Genomic DNA, 17,328 nt, shown 5'->3' with positions numbered 1-17,328 from the left:
AGAAAGAAGGCCTAAACCCAAAAGGCAAATAATGAAATGTTTGAAGAGATAGATCATCAAAAAGAAGAATTAGGCTAAAAATTAGGATAATTATGGGAAAATAAAACTTCCATCAAAGAGAGGCAGGCAAATGAAAGGCTTTCATAAAAATTCTTGCAAACACACTCTGACTGTATTTTGACGGTGAAAAAAATAATAAAGATTTTTGTTAGGGTTATTACAGCTTTTAATATGTCTTTTTACAAACTGATATGGTAGTGTCCATAATTGATTAAATAACATTATGCTCCGTTTGTTTCAACGTAAAATGATTTCGGCATTTTCCGATGTTTAGTACGGGTAAAAATAATAGTTAACCGAAAAATAATTTTTGTTTTACCAAAAATACATAGTAAATTTCGAAAAAATGATTTACGTTTTTTAAAAACGTAAATCATTTTAAACGACGTAGTCGACCTTCACGCTCAAACAGTCAACCATCACCGAAATCTGGCAACCATCACCAGATTTCGACAAGCCATATTTTGGCACTAGTCGGAATCCGACCAGTGCCGGAATTTGAAAATTTCTGTTAAAATCAGACGACATTCGACCATTGTAGCCGGATTCCGGCGATACTGTGCCAGATTCCGGCCAAATAGTCGGATCCGGCAAGATCGAGATCCAGCCAGAACTAGTAGGGATCTAGGCGTTCCAGCTGAATCCGGCCAGATGGTCGGGATTCGGCACAAATGGCAATATTCCAACCACTTTAAAAATAATTTTTTAAAATACTCCCAATTTGTAAAATATATGATTATTGTTAATCAATGTGTATATCTTAGTTAAACATAATTTTTTAGTTTTTTTTTTATATTATTTTACATAAATACTTTTATGTTGTGAATAAAAATTGATTTTTATAAGTTAATATGATTGGATGAAAATATAAAAAATATTTATGATTTTCCATACGCGCCAAAGACCGAAAAATGCTTTCGGCCGAAAACATTTTCCAGAAAAATGACTTCCCATAAAATATTTTATGACAGAAACCATTTTATGCCGAAACAAACAGAGCTTAAGTAGAAAAATTGACTTGTCAATTGAATTAATTAAAAGCTGACTTATCAGCTATACACTCTTAATCATTTTACTGATTATAAATTGCCCGTCATATCAATTTGTATGAGAATTGTAGTAAAAGATGTAGCATCCCATGAAATTTGTTTAGGGTACTACACATTTTTTCTACAATCCGTTTACAAACTCACATGACAGTATTTTAATGGTAAAAAAAATTTAATTGTTTAGTGGATGACACGATAAGTGCAACATACACTACCACGTCAGTTTGTAGATGACTTATACTAAAAGTTATAGTGCCCCTAGCAACATTCTAAAAATAAATAAAATTAAGCTACAAAACTTGATAAATAAATTTAATTGTTGAGCTGCTGATGAGATATGCAATTAAAACTATCACGTCAATTTATAACCCATAACATCACTCTAGAACTCTTTTTTTTTTTTTTTTTTGAAAAGAAGAAATCACTCTAGAACTCATCATAAATAATACATATCTCATTATTAATATTATTATATGAATGATGGTAGAAATTACATTTTTATCCTACAAGTATATCACAATGTTGATTTGGCAATCTAAAGTTTGATTATGCCTACCATATCAATTTTATTGAATAATTATTTATAAAATAAAAATGTAATTTCTAACATTTTTCTTATCTTTATCATAATACATATCTCATTACCGTATCAATAGATCAAATTATTAGGTGGCACCAAGCCGCTAACCGTAAATAAACAATAATAATATTGTTTTCACCAATGAATTTTTATCAAACACTTTACAAAACATCTCGAATCCTTAAAAAAAAAAATAATAATAATAATAATTCCTTCGAGATTAAACACTCAATTTTAAACACAATCGGAAAAGGTGATTAATTTAGAAGTGTGTTTGAAAAAAATAAATGTGAGTTTGAAATAATAGAAAAATCTACGTTTTTCAGTGCAATTTGCAAATGAAAAAATAAAAATAAAAATAAAAAAAATCCTACTTTCAATAACGCAAGTGAAACCGCACGTTTTCAAACCGTTAAACCAAACTACAACCAATTTAATAATCGATATCCAATTATTGTAACCATAATTAATAAACATAAACCGACTTCTCAGTACAATATACAATCAAAATAATATTGCAGTCTAATTTTATATTCATCTATCAAACTTATTAAAAAAGAGTTCATCCACATAAACAAACACATACCAATAATTAAAAAAAAAAAAAAGGGGTAATTACCTTTTCCCCCCATGAACTACCGGCCAATGTCATTTTGCCCCCACGAACTACCACTTCGACCAAAAGAGAGCATCAAACTACCATTTTTATACACGTTGCCCCCTTCCGTCAGGAATTCCGTTAATTTTGGATGGAATATGCCATTTTTTACCGTTAATTTTGACTTAAAGACCAAAATACCCTCTACAGTAATTAATAAAAAAATATTAAAATTAATATATTTAAAAAAAAAAAAAAAAAAAAAAAAAAAAAAAAAAACCAACAACCTGAAGGAAAAGGGGTGGCCGCACGGCCTCCCCAGAACCTGGGGGGGCCGCGCGGCCACCCTAGGTCATTTCTAGGGTGGCCACAGCTTTCGGGGTGGCTCGCGGCCCACCCCGACCTAAGGGGTGGCCGCACAGCCTCCCCAGAACCTGGGGGGCCCGCGCGGCCACCCTAGGTCATTTCTAGGGTGGCCGCAAGCCACCCCAGAGGTGGCCGGAGCCACCTCTGGGGGTGGATCGCAGGCCACCCGGCCACCTCAGGGGTGGCGGCAGCCACCCCTTTCATTCAGTCTTTCTTTTTTTTTCTTTTTCTTTTTTAAATGAGGGTATTTCAGTCATTTTTAAAATTGAGTTAGGGCATTTATGTCTTTGCATGAATTAGACTGACAGAAGGGGGCAAAGTGTGTAAAAATAGTAGTTTGATGCTCTCTTTTGGTCGAAGTGGTAGTTCGTGGGGGCAAAATGACATTGGCCGGTAGTTCATGGGGGGAAAAGGTAATTACCCAAAAAAAAAATCACATTCCAACATATAACAGGATTAAACTTTCTCACTAAGCATCAACAATTATTATTAAGAATAGGAAGTAGATGGAGTTGAAATCTGATTTAAATTTATACAGGTTATGCGGGTTAAACATGTTGACTCGCTTATTATCTGTGCTTAATCAAGTCAACTCGGTTTGAATCCAATCACACTAAACCTTAATCTATTAATTTCATATCGAATTCATAAAAGTGGTATAAAAAATGGTGAGCCCGACCTAAATACTCCCGAGAACTATCAAACTCAAAAGAAGCGCGTATTAATTGACTTTTGGATCGTGCATGCTTTCGCGCGGTTGCAAAGTGGGCGTGGCATTCAAATTTCAAGCTTTTGAGCTGCCAAAATGGCTTTATGTATATTTAAAACAACTTCAACACAAATTAGTGTGTATTTGGAGCAGTGATAGGCAGGGCAAACCAACCGGCCCCTGCCCAGCACTTTCCATTTAAATGAATTTTTTTTAATCAAAAACAGCTTCTGATGTGACATCAGAAGCTGTTTTTGATTAAAAAAAATATTTTTTTATTAAATCAGTCTGCTGGGGGACGGTAAATCATTTCCCGTGTATTTGTCTCTATTTCCCGATGCAGCAAAAGGCTGAATAATGAACAAAATCCGCCGCTTTTATATATATATATATATATGCACCAAATTAAGTACTGTTGCTTATGCATCAAATTATCAATGATCATGATGTAAATATCAAATAATTGAAGCAGCGGAGTCAGTGGACCTTTTCAAAGTCATGCTTGCTCATAATGGGTAATTTGTCAACCAAGCGTTGCTGTCAACAACATGCATCATATGGGTTGGATTCATATAGTCTTCGTTTCATTAGTGGGTTTTTTTTTTTTTTTTTTTCAATGATGATGACTTGACAATAACATGGATTGGAATTGGAGAGTACTACGATCAGACTTCGGAGTATTTCAGGTAGATTTTTGCTAGGGTTGAGCAAATTAAATAAAAAAATAAAAAATTCTGAATTTCAATCTTGTTTTCGATCTGTGCATGTTGGGTTTGCGAGTCACATATTGAAAGGATTTTAATATTTCCAAAAAAAAAATTTGAAGTTGGGATTGAAATATGGGTAGGATACGTTTTCAATTCGAACACAACCAGACTTTTAAATATACTTAAAGCGACGTCGTTGGTGATATTTTAGGAAAAGTCAACATATTTTCTTCAAACTACCACCCAATTAATAATATATCTCTCAAACTTTTAATTAAGACAATTTCATCTCCAAATTACCAAAAAGGCAAGCAAAAAAGATAAAAATAACCTTACAATTCTTTTAATAGGACAAAAATACCAAATAAATTCAAAAAAAGAAAAAAATTATTAAGAAAAATGAAAAAAAAATTATTAAAAAAAAAGAGAAATTTCTTAATTTCTTAATTTTTAATTTAAAAAAAAAACTTTTTTTAATTTTATTTTAATTTTAAATTTGGCTACCCCCTCGTTTTTATGTATTTAATTTTTAATTTTTTAAAATTTTTTTATAGTTTTACTTTTTTTTTTTTTGAATTTTAGTATTTTCTGTTATTTTATTACGGGTATTTCGTCATTCGGGGAACATTTACAATTTTTGGTAGTTTGGGGGGACATTATTACCTGGGTGGTAGTTTGAGAAGAGTATGTGGACTTTACCCTTTTATTTTCCTAACCTACTCATTTAGGTATAACTCACTGTTGAAAACTAGCTTGTAAACTGTAAAGAGAGTGAGCCAAAAAATTTATATATACATGAATAAGTTTACACTTAAGCTATATGAGACACTTAAGATCATAACAACGCTTATTTGTATTTTCTCCATATACCAATAAGCTGGGCCGGCTCATAGGCTAGGCAAATTATAGGCAATCGTCTAAAGTCCTCAATTAAATAAGGCTCCAAATATTAATAATATAATTAAATTTCCTTTTATAAAAAAATAAAATTTAAAGCCCTAATTATGACAAAAAAATTAGTAAATGCTCCTTCCTTAATTAAGGCTCCAATTATAGTAAAAAAGAATATTATGACAAAAAAAAAATAGTCAATGCTCTTTAATCAAGACCTCAATTACTGTAAAAAATAAATACAAATAATTGAATTTCAATATATTAAGGAGGAAAAGAAAGAAAAATAGAATGTTATATTAATTGTACCTCTAAAACAGTTATTAAACTCATAATTTTACATGAACTTAAAACTAAGACTAAGCTATCATTTAAAATAATTTTTAGAATGAAGTAAATTAAATTCTATATAAAAAGAATAATATGTAGTTCAACACAAAATATGACATGTTGAAATTAAATGTAGCCTAACAAAAATAAATTTTGCAAGCCGTTCGGAAAAAATTAAATATTTGAATATAAAAAAAGCTCCACTCAAATTTGCTGCCTTAGGCCTTAAAATCTATTAAGCCGGCCCTGCAAACAAGTCTTGTAAATTGACATATTTGATGCCAAAAATAAAATGACATCTTTGAGATCCATCCTAGGTCAAAGATACACACTATCCTAATATACTTGGTATGAGAAATCCTAGAACTCTTTCTAGTGTTCTTTTGATGTCTTTCTATACTGACATGACATCTTGTATATATTTTTTAATAAAAATAAAAAAAAGAAATCAAGTTGTAGTTTTTCTTTATTAAAAACGAATTGACATGTCAGTATAAAAATACCCTAACAAAATAGTATAAAAAGGAAAGTTGTAGTTTTTCTATTCATATTTTCCGTACTGGAATTTATCAAAGATCCACCGCTCAAAAAAGCATATATATATATATATATTCGTTATAGTTATACTAAACGACATGCCGGCGAAAAAGAATAAAGATGCATAATTTATAAAGAAATCTAAATACAAACGCATATTATATGATAAAGTATGAGTTGCATAAAAAGCAATCATAGCACGACGGCGCGGATCTTTCAACCAAGGGAGAAGATGGAATTTTTTATTAGGGTTAAATACATATTTGCTCCATGTGCCTTACGACCTTTATTTTTTGCCCATTCAGTTTCATTTTTTATCAAATTTGGTATCTGTGGTATATGAAAAGACCGAAATAGTACCTCCGTATGATTTTCCGTCCAAAACTAACGTCCACCTACGTCATTGGGTACCTAAAAATTTGAAACCCAGAACCCAATTCTTTACACATCGTTTCCAACAACATCCAAATAACAACATAACAGAAAATGTCGTGGGTAGACATTAGTTTTGGACGGGAAATCAGACGGAGGTACCATTTCCATCTTTTCATATTCCACAGGTACCAAAATTGATAAAAAGTGAAATGAGGAGGCAAAAAATAAAGGTCGTAAAGCATATGGGGCAAATATGTATTTAACCCTTTTTATTATTTGATTGTCCAAATTTTACAGAAATTTAGCATTTTAGATGAATCTTGCAGTAGGAGAAATTAAAGTCTTTTTCTCCTAAGCTATTGGAATTTTTGTAACATTTAATGAATAAATATAAAAAAGCTCTGTAAACTATCAATCATTTTCAATAAAAACCTTATAAAGCGACATGTGTGACTGTTTGATGTATAAAAAAATGCAACTTTTCTATCACTCTTCCTAAAATATTCTTATTTTTTTAAAAAAATTAATATAAAAAATAAATAAAACATTTTCAATTTCATTTGTAATATTTTTTTTTTATTTTGATTTTAGTTTTTTAAATTAAATTTTTAAGAAAATAGGAGTATTTTAAAAAGAAGGCCGGGTTTAGTGATATGTTTGATAATGCATGCACCAACGCGGCTAATGGGACCGACCCGAATAAATGAAGTTGATCGAAGTCTCCAGAACCACCGTATCAAGACATTTATTTGTTTATTAACACTAATGAAGATTTTAGTTGAATAAAAGTGGGCCATGGATTGAATGGTCCATAATGATATTTATTGGACAAGTTTATTTGTCTGATTTCTCTTTTAAACTAATTAATCTATCAAAATAAATAATGGTAACAAAACGTAATAAATAAATAAAATTAGAAAAACTTCATTTAACATTTCTGAACTTTCATTATATTTACAATTATCTCCTAAACTTCAAAAACTCTTTATTTAATGTATCTATCTTTCAATATTTTTTTTTTTAATTTCATTCATTCGTTAAGATTTTCTGTTAAATAACTTAAATTCTAACGGAGGAGTGTGAAAATTCTTATAATTTTTTTTTAAAAAGAGAGAGAGAGAGAGAGAGAGAATTGAAAGGATTAAACGAAATTTACAAAAATGCCCATGAACGAATCTTTGATTTTTATTTTTTTTAAAAAAAAATAAATATTTTGAAAATTTTTACAAGATATAAAGGAAAATCTTAACAGAATTTGATGAATAAACAAAGTAGAGAATTTTTTAAGTTTATGAAGATAATTGTAAAAATGACAACAACTCAGTAGAGTTAGTATAATTTTCCCTACAAAATTTGTCTTCTTTGATGTTTACCTCGCTGCTTTGGGGTGGCCGCTCCCCCCATCATGGGTACAAGGTGGTATAAAAATACATAAATAAATAAATAAATATATGTAAATTGATGCGACAAAAATGATTAGATAATTTGGGACTAAATAAGTGAAATGAAAAATTCAAAAGATGTAAAGAGTTAGAAGTGGGATTGAAAAAATGAGAGAATAAAAGAAAAATGAAGCGTTCATGGAGTATATATTTATATTTATCCTAATTATAGATATGTTATAATAATTTGCCAAGGTGAGAACAAGAAGCACAAAAGAAAACTAAAGAAGTGCATCAAAGCAAGATGCCAATTGGCAGTCAATTCAAATCGACTTTGAACTTGTTGCATTTTGACAACTCAAATATTTTGTCACCAATTTTCCAAAGTAATTTTTAGTCAATTTAACAAGAAATACCACATAAGACAACCATTTAATTATTATCTCAATTTTAATATAATTCGCAACTTGTAATTAACGACAAGAGAAAGTCAAATTTCATCTTCTCACGTCTCATTCATTTTTTTTTTTTTTCCCTTAAAGATGGGTGATGTGGGAAAATCTTGACCATTTATTTTAAATAAATAGAATTGTACGTCTTTGTAATTTTTAGAAAAAAGTACAAATATCTCCATCAAACTATTATTCAATTATCAATAAGATAATAATGTCCTCATAAATTCGGGGAAAAAAAATAACTTTTTAAAAAATAAGGGAAAAACTCAAAAAAATTAAAATTAAAAAAGAAAAAGAAAGATTTTTTTTGTTTGTTTTTTCAAAAAAAAAACAAACGAAAAAATAACTGATTTTTTTTTTTTAAAAAAAAAAGCTTAAAAAACAAACAAAAAAGAAAAGAAAAGAAAACACGTTTTTATTTTTAATTATTATTTTTTTGGTATCACTTTTTTTATTATTATTTTAGATTTTTTGAAATTATTTTTTAGTTTTTTTTTTAAAATAATTTTATGAAGGGTATTTTTGTCATTACGAGAAATATTTACATTTTTCGATAGTTTAGAAGAGGAGATTGATATAATTAGTAGTTTGAAATGGACATTAACAATAATTTTATAGTTTGCGAGAATTATATGTACTTTTTCCTAATTCTTAATAGTTGCATGAAATTGTTTTCTCCTTTTTTTTTTTTTATGTTTTATAAAAAAAATTATATATATATATATAACACTCGAACGGTCGAACCCCTCGACCTTGCAGGTGTGTCTCTTCTTCATAGTCATATGCGACGACTTTTCTTTTAGAGTATCTTTCGCAACAAAAGATAATGACGTGGCCAGGCAGCAAAAACAACCAGCGAACAACCGAGATGATGGTGACAAATATTTTGTTTGTTTATGGAATTATTTGTTTAGTCTATCGCTATATCTTTTTGTATTTTTGTTCTGTTCCTTAATACTTTTTTAAAATATGTTTTTCTTTTTTTTTGTTTATATCACAAAAATAAAGATTTGATTATATTATTATTATTTTTTTTTTTACGAATAATATTACATACCATATTATTATCCTGCTATTATCTTATTATATTGATATAATACTATCAATTTATCCTTAAATCAACCATTGTTCTTATATTTCCACACCAATTTCAACTAGAGCCTCGTCAATTAAGAATCTATACAAATATGAATTTATTTTGTTCGGCTTTAATATTTTTGTTTTATATTTGTACATTATGCACAGCTTTTTATTTAATGTAAATTAAATATCAGAATTTCAAAATTCGGAAAAAAAAAAACAAAGATTACATTTTGTTGTAGTTTCAAGTAAAAAAATGGAAAGTAATCACATAATAAGTAATGAAATAATAAACAAAAAATGATTCTTTCTTCTTTTTCTTTTTCTTTTTTCTCTCTCTTTTTCTTTCTTTACGTACATTGTGCACATCTTTTGTCATTGCTTTTCAAAACATGGTATTCATTTATGGGAAATGCTTGATGTCTAATTCCTATTTTATTATTGTATACGTAAATCAATAATGTAAAAAATATTAGAGAGAATGTAATGGAATTTTAATTTTTTAACAATATTATTAATCCACGTAAATAAGATTGGAATAAGAGAGAGTGGGACACCAAATATTTTTCTTCGTTTATTTTTTCTTAAAAAAGGTGATTAAGACTTTACCGTATTATTAAAGTATTTGTGGTCCATGCTTGCAAATGTGCATATATCCTAATCACTTTCCACAAAACACAAGCACAATCCTTTTCGGATTCGACCAAAGTTCAGTCTCAATTACAATTAAAATCATTGCAATTAAACGACATATTTTTGTGTGTTGTTATAAGACACGTGTTTTAACGGGACACTTGTTCTGATCTAGATGCCCATTTAGGATTAGGAAACAAATAGATAGAGAACAATGAAGCAATCAATTAATCAATAGAAACTAGAGAGATTTTACTAAGAAAGAAAGCCAGTTAGGGAAATAAAAGTAATCAATATCTTAATTACTCAATATTAGCCATCAGTTAGACAGTTACTCTCATGTAGGGCCAAATCACTATAAAACCGTGTTTTCGTTAGGTAGAGTACCACTAATTGCGAGCATTTATTTCTCTTCATTTGGCTAAAAAGATTTGTATGGGACTCAATAATTTAGAGAAAAATTTGGTGCGTTATTATATTATTTACTCCCCAAAATGTAAAATAAATAAATAACATTATTTATCATCTCAATAAATAAAAAAAATATTTGAATGTAATTATGTAAATAATTAAAATAAATAGTGAAGTGATAGCTAAAACAATGATAATAATTATTATTTTTTTTTTAAAAAAAAGGTGATAATAATAAAAAAGAAACAGAGCAGCGCCGGAAAACAGGGGAAGCAGCCGTCGGGTTGAAGATGAAAAGCTTTAATTAAATTAAATTAAATTAAATCATCATAGAGGCTCCTTCGTAACCCCCAAGCACGTGTCCTGTTCTCAGTCGTTCTCACCCGTTTAAAATTTTGAAACTGTTTTCATACATCTTCCTGTGTGCCCCGAGGAAAAAACTAGGTGCTCCCTCTGCCTCCGCAACTCTAAATCTCCAAAATCTTCCAAATCTCCCACATATAAACGACTTTCTCAGTAACCCTCTGGATGGAATCCTTTGAGATTTGCATCTCTTCTGTACTTTCTTGGATTCCTTTACGGTATATTCGTCCAATATTATTGTAAACAAAACCCAAAATTTGTTTTGTTTCCAAATTAACCGAAGCTGAAGCTGAGAAATTTAAGAAATTCCAATACCAGTATCTATCTTTTTTGATTTGGGTGGCTCTCTGAATAATCTATGGAGGAGGAGAGGAATATATTGTTTGGGAAATATGAGATGGGAAGGCTGTTGGGGAAAGGGACTTTCGCCAAGGTCTACTACGGCAAGGAAATGGCATCCGGCGAGAGCGTGGCGATCAAGGTGATAAACAAGGATCAGGTGGTGAAGAATGAGGGGATGATGGAGCAGATAAAGCGGGAGATCTCGGTGATGCGGCTGGTCCGCCACCCCAACGTGGTGGAGCTCAAGGAAGTCATGGCCACCAAGACCAAGATCTTCTTCATCATGGAGTACGTCCGAGGCGGCGAGCTCTTCGCCAAGGTCGCCAGGGGGAGGCTTAAAGAAGACTACGCCCGCAAATACTTCCAGCAGCTGATCAGCGCGGTGGACTTCTGCCACAGCCGAGGCGTCTCGCACCGAGACCTCAAGCCCGAGAACCTGTTGCTCGACGAGAACGGGAACCTCAAAGTATCGGACTTTGGCCTCTCCGCTTTGCCGGAGCAGCTCCGCAACGACGGACTTCTCCACACGCAGTGTGGCACCCCGGCGTATGTCGCCCCGGAGGTTTTGAAGAGGAAGGGCTACGACGGGTCCAAGGCAGATATTTGGTCCTGTGGGGTGATCTTATACGTTCTTCTCGCTGGGTTTCTTCCGTTTCAAGATGAGAATTTGATGAACATGTACACCAAGATCTTCAAAGGCCATTTCGAGCTGCCCCCGTGGTTCTCTTGCGAGTCCCGGCGCTTGGTCTCCAAGCTCCTTGTCACCGACCCAGGTAATCAATTATCTCAAAATCAATTACAGAGACGAAACATAGTTTAAACTCAGTATTTTTATCATGTTAATCTAAATTTTCTCTAAATTTTAGCTAAACAATTACTTTTCTTATTTTATCTATCACTTCTAACCAACTTTATATACCAAAATTTCTAAATATTTTTTTATTTTATCTAAATATTAAAAATTTGTGAGCCAAATTTAGAATGAAATTATGACGAGAACAAAAATAATAAGATTATAAAGAGTTGTTAAAGTTGACTTTTTTGATTTGGTGAGAAAATTGAAATAAAGAGCTCATTAAGAATGCTCTTAAATACTGTTTTTTATATTTTGACATAACATTAAATTATTATTTATTATAAAAAATTTAAACCGTAAAAAAAAAAAAATAATAATAATTTAATTTATATTCTAACAGGTAGTCGGATCACGATTCCGGCGATAATGCGCACACCTTGGTTCCGCAAAGGGTTCGCCAGGCCTGTCCGAACGGCTGCAATGGTCAAAGAAACAATGCAAGTAGAGCTGTCGTTGACTGGTGATGATGATCAGTCTCCGAAAACGCCCAAGTTCTTCAACGCATTCGAGTTCATATCCTCCATGTCGTCCGGGTTCGACTTGTCGAGCCTGTTTGAGAAGAAGCGGAAGGTGGGGTCCATGTTCACGTCCAAGTGTAGGGTGGCGGAAATATTGGCGAAGATCGAGGCGGTGGCGAAGGGGCTGAGCTTGCGGGTGGCGAAGGTGAAGGACTTCAAGGTGAGGATGGAGGCCCAAACGGAGGGCCGCAGTGGGAGGCTCGCTATCACAGCGGAGATCTTCGAGGTCGCCCCTGAGGTTGCCATTGTGGAGTTCTCCAAGTCCTCCGGGGACACTTTGGAGTACACAAAGTTCTTTGAAGAGGATGTCAGGCCTGCTTTGAAAGACATCGTGTGGACATGGCAAGGCGACAGTATGTGTAACGGTAAGGATGATAGCGGTGGAGAATGTGATTGTTATGGTCTGCAATCATGATTAATCCCCTGTTTTTCATGTTTGTTCCATAGCCACAGAGACACAAACGAAGACAAGATCTTTTAACATGCATTAGCTCTTTTTCCTTTTCAATGTTTTGGAAAAAATTTTGTATAATTTGTATATAGGGTTGTGATTGCCAAATTAAGTGATGGAGTGAAAAGGATGACAAGGTTTTATACAAATTACGTTCATGTTCTCCTTGAGAATGTTGTTTGGTTTGGGAGATATGAAAGAAGCGATCCAAATGGACGGAAATCTTATTATACGTGAGTTTCATCCCACTTGTTCGGACAAGTATTTTGGTAGTTCGAATAGGTGTACGAGAGTTCTTTGTTCGAGAAAATTGGGTTTGGGTGCTCTCTTGCATACAGTACGGACAGTTTATTATATTCTTTTGGAAAGCGGACCCAAAGATATGGAATCCAAACTCAACCCCTACACATTTTTTTTTGAAGAAAAACCAGTGGAAAAGAATCTGTGATATTCAGCATTTTCCCTATCAATTTTCAACTAATAGCGGAAATCAATGCTGCGCTGTACATTATGCTTTGTAAGCGTGGGAGCTAGTGATTCATTAGATGAACCATTTTATTATTGATATTTTTTATTTCATAAATTTAATTGTGTATATAATATTATATATTTGGTGAATATGCATATTGTCATCTCATTTAAAAATCTTACATGACATAACATTATGAACATGGTTAAATTGAACAAAATAAAATTTTAACCAAATAATTCATTTCTATTTCACTTGAAGGGTCGGTTTGAATTTGCGATTTAAAAAGTGATTTAAAAATATCGATTTTAAAAACGCAGTTAAGCATTTGGCAAATTACAGTTTAACTTTTAAAATTATGCGTTTTCAAAACAAATAAACTTGTCTGCGATTTGAAAAAATAAATATTTTACGTTTTAAATCACAAATTTTTTAAAAATATAATTTCAAAACAATTATTTTTTACAATTTAATTTAAAATCAAACTTTTTATCTTCCAAATCAAACGTAACCGATATGGTGATTGACTACCTCAATTACAGCCTATTGGAACAACCAATTGAAAAACTATTGGGACCCATTTGACCCAAGTGGTGCCGGGCATCTGTCTGGACAAATAGGTCCATCGAAGCCCTATCGGGCAGGCTGCACCGAATTCCTCTGACCGAAGTGCAACCCAATCCATCCGTTAGAGGACAGGTCATGTAATCCAATTAGACGTGGGCCAACCTAGTTTCCCCCAAAGTAAATAAGAGATATTGGAACAGTCATCATCATGAAATTATTTCGGTTGGTACATCATCCAACTACAAATAACTTTACACGTGTCGGTCGGAATTTTCCGAGTTCTGCCAAACCTTGTGTGTGTCAAAATTCTTGTTTGGTTTCCCGGAAAAAGTTTTCTCCTGTAATCAAGCCAATTAAACAAGATTAGGAGCCTGGCTTATGCAACAAAAGCAGGATCCCACATGATTTTGTTTGCAATTGATCGCTCGAATTACAATTAATTAAGTTTTTATAAAATTTATCTGTCTGAGCAAGTGAGAGTATGTCCAACAGATCCTTCTCATGGTTTATAATAAGCTTAATAGCCATTCAATTTATTCTTCCCTCAAATGCTTCAAAATTGAATATCTCCATCCATTTTGCTACGGTAAACTTTTATATATAAAAATGTTAAAACTTAAAAGTATTCATTAACCTTGTCACCACCATTTGAATTAAATATTTAACGTATTAGACCTCACCTATTAAAATGTAATTTAAACCCACACATGACAGAGAATGTTAAAGTATTCATTGTTAGAAATAAGTCCATGGAACTACAGAAATTAATGAAAGCAAAATAAAAAATTGTACAAAAAATCACTGAACTCTTAGATAATAAGACGAATATTAATCTGTCTCTTAAACAAATATTGTTTCCCACTTATACAATAAGTTTTGCAAAAGGGAATGCAACAATTTTATCCTAGGGATACAATACTGCCCGAATGCAATGTGTAAATCGCAAATTATGAACATTATTCTAAATAATAAATTATGTAACAACAGATAATAAGAAGAAGAGAAGGAAAAAGATCACTAAAATATGTAGAAAAAAATATATTTTTATAAATTACATAGCAGTTTATTACAGTTTCTAATTATTGAAAAATAGTTTGACTGTCGAAAAAGCAATTAGAAAATGTAATTTCTGACGGTTGAAAAAATAGTTAAATATTCAAAAATATGACTGTTAAAATAACAGTTGTACATATCAAAAAAATAATAAGCTTATGCGTGCAATGCGATGTGCGTACTGGATGACACAACTAGCATGTGTGTACTCAAATCCAATATAGTATAAGAGCAAGATAAATGCTTATAAAATATACAAAAAAAAACTCATAGCTTTTCAATGCAGGATAAAAAAATAATTGAAAAAATAACGGAAAAGTTGAAATATTTAAATTTGAGAAAAACTTAAATTTTCATGATATAATTTTCAACCATCATTAAATAATTAAATTAGCTTAAATAATTAGAATAAGTTGTGATTTAACCGAAAGTCTACTGTAATACATTTTAGTTTTTCTTTTCTTTTTTTCTTTTCTCTCTCGTATTTACTTCTCTCTTTCCCAACTTTTACAATAAAAAGAATATATTAAAAAATAATGTTTAAAAAAACAGCAGAAAGTGAAATAAATAATCGGTTGAAATTTGCATTAAAAAACTAATAATTAAAATAAAAAATAACGACGACAAAAAAGATGTTCCAAAGTCTTGTAACTCCAAGAACAGATGAACACAATCTAGACAGCCCTATCTCATTGGAATTTGGAACACGAACATGCGGCAATTTTGTCAACAAATTCCCGTCCAATCCGGAGAAGATAAGAAAGATCTATCAATTTGTTCAGTTCCCATCTTCATTGGAATTGATGCAGATTCATGTTATTTTTAATTCCTCTTTTAGCAACAAAGTTTATTATAAATAATACACGGGGGGGGTGGGGGGGGCCTCTGAGCTTCTTCTAAGAGAAGAGAAGAGAAGAGAAGAGAAGAAGGGCTTAGAAGCAGATTCGGAAGACACGTGTATCCACCAGGGTGAAAACTGAAAAGGTGCTGAGTATGTTTTAAGCTGCATTGATTAACTACGAAGCATTATCTATAAAATAATAATAATAATAATAATAAACTGAGAAGCTTTAACCTACCACATCTACTACTCTACCGGCATCAATAGTATTATTTACTTTGTGAAGATAAGGTTGTGGTTGTTTCTTAAGAGATGGTTATTTATGAGATTGATTTTATCAAATAAAATTTGATTGTGCAACCATTCCAACTACTTAATTGAGTTAGGTAAGTTTTATAAAAAATTTCTCATAATCGTCTTTTCGAATTCTCTCAAATTCGAACAAATAATTTGAGGGGATCTTAATCCTAAAGTGGTATGACCACTTTAAATAAGTGATTAACTATCTTTCTTCATATCAGTCGGTATTAAATAATTGCGATAAATGAGTATGAAAAATAACATTATTCATTATCACTTTTGTTTTTTTAGATAAGGTGGTTGGTCATTTCTTAAGAGATGGTTATTTATGAGATTCATTTTATAAAATAAAATTTTGGTTGTCCAACGACTTCAACTACTTAATCTAGTCAAGTGGGTTTTATAAGCGATTTCTCATAATCGTATGCTCGAGTTCTTTCAAATTCGAGCAAAAAATTTGAGAGGATCCTAATTATGGGTTGGTATGACCACTTTAAGGAAGTAATTGGATATCATTCGTCATATTAGTCGGTATTAAATGATTGTGATAAATGAGTGTAAAAAGTAACATTACTCTTGTCACTCATTTTTTTTTTATAGATAAATGTTATTTTGCATTATCCCAACATATACTCAATACCTCATTTCTTATTTTTTGAATTAAAATTGATCTAATGGTGGATTAAGCATGCCACGTCAGCTGAGTGTACTGAGATAAAGCAAAATAGCAGTTCTCTTTCCTTTAAGTGGTTAAGAACATTCACAATGAGCTCTTTAAAATTATTTCAAATTTAACTCTAAAAATCTACTTTTATTGATTTAGCTAATTACTTTTTAAAACTATTAAACAACAAACTCTCTAAATGTTCTATACTTTAAATAAATACTATTTCTTTATTGATAAAGTTAACTGTCAAAAGCATTTAATACATTCTATTCAATTCAAGCCAAACGTTTTGAAGCATTTAATGCAAAAATTAAAAAAAAAAATATATAAAAAATGATAACATTTACTTGTTTGGCTCTTTAAATGTAAATAGGTTTCTAACATATGTTTTATTTGTTTATTTATTTTTTTGAAGGGTTCTAACAAACATACACATTTGATAAAGAACTTGTTAAATGCCAGTTTTTATAGATTTTGTTAAAAATTCAGAAAAAAAAAACCAAATATAAAGAGCTCATTATAAGTGCTCTAACATGAAAAGTCACTTAAAACACGTCATGTTAGCCAATATAAAATGAATGTGATAAATAAGTGTAATGAGTAGCATTAATCTTTTGACAGACTTTCTCATGTGTTTTTGCCAAAAGCCGCCAAAAAGTTGCTCCAGTTTTGTAAATCTTCAACACCAACCTTATTCTTCCTTCCAGGAAGTTTAGGGTGTATTCAACTGTAAATTAA

General features: G+C 31.3%; 1 protein-coding gene across 1 annotated transcript; it reads left to right on the top strand.

The window, feature by feature from the left end:
* Positions 1–10,544: 10,544 nt before the first annotated feature.
* On the top strand, positions 10,545–12,954 carry LOC133870392 (CBL-interacting serine/threonine-protein kinase 5-like). The gene is made up of 2 exons (XM_062307505.1): positions 10,545–11,641; positions 12,065–12,954. Exons 1-2 carry the CDS (start codon positions 10,885–10,887, stop codon positions 12,655–12,657), a joined length of 1,350 nt encoding a protein of 449 aa, XP_062163489.1. The 5' UTR covers positions 10,545–10,884; the 3' UTR covers positions 12,658–12,954.
* Positions 12,955–17,328: the final 4,374 nt, after the last annotated feature.

This window comes from Alnus glutinosa, chromosome 6 (assembly GCF_958979055.1).
Source record: "Alnus glutinosa chromosome 6, dhAlnGlut1.1, whole genome shotgun sequence".
Lineage (NCBI taxonomy): Eukaryota > Viridiplantae > Streptophyta > Magnoliopsida > Fagales > Betulaceae > Alnus > Alnus glutinosa.
This window is presented reverse-complemented; position numbering and strand designations above follow the sequence as displayed.

Coding starts and splice junctions, on each gene's coding strand:
- LOC133870392 (XM_062307505.1), top strand. CDS start 10,885: ATGGAGGAGGAGAGGAATATATTGTTTGGGAAATATGAGATGGGAAGG. Junction 11,642..12,064: donor GCTCCTTGTCACCGACCCAG/GTAATCAATTAT, acceptor ATATTCTAACAG/GTAGTCGGATCACGATTCCG.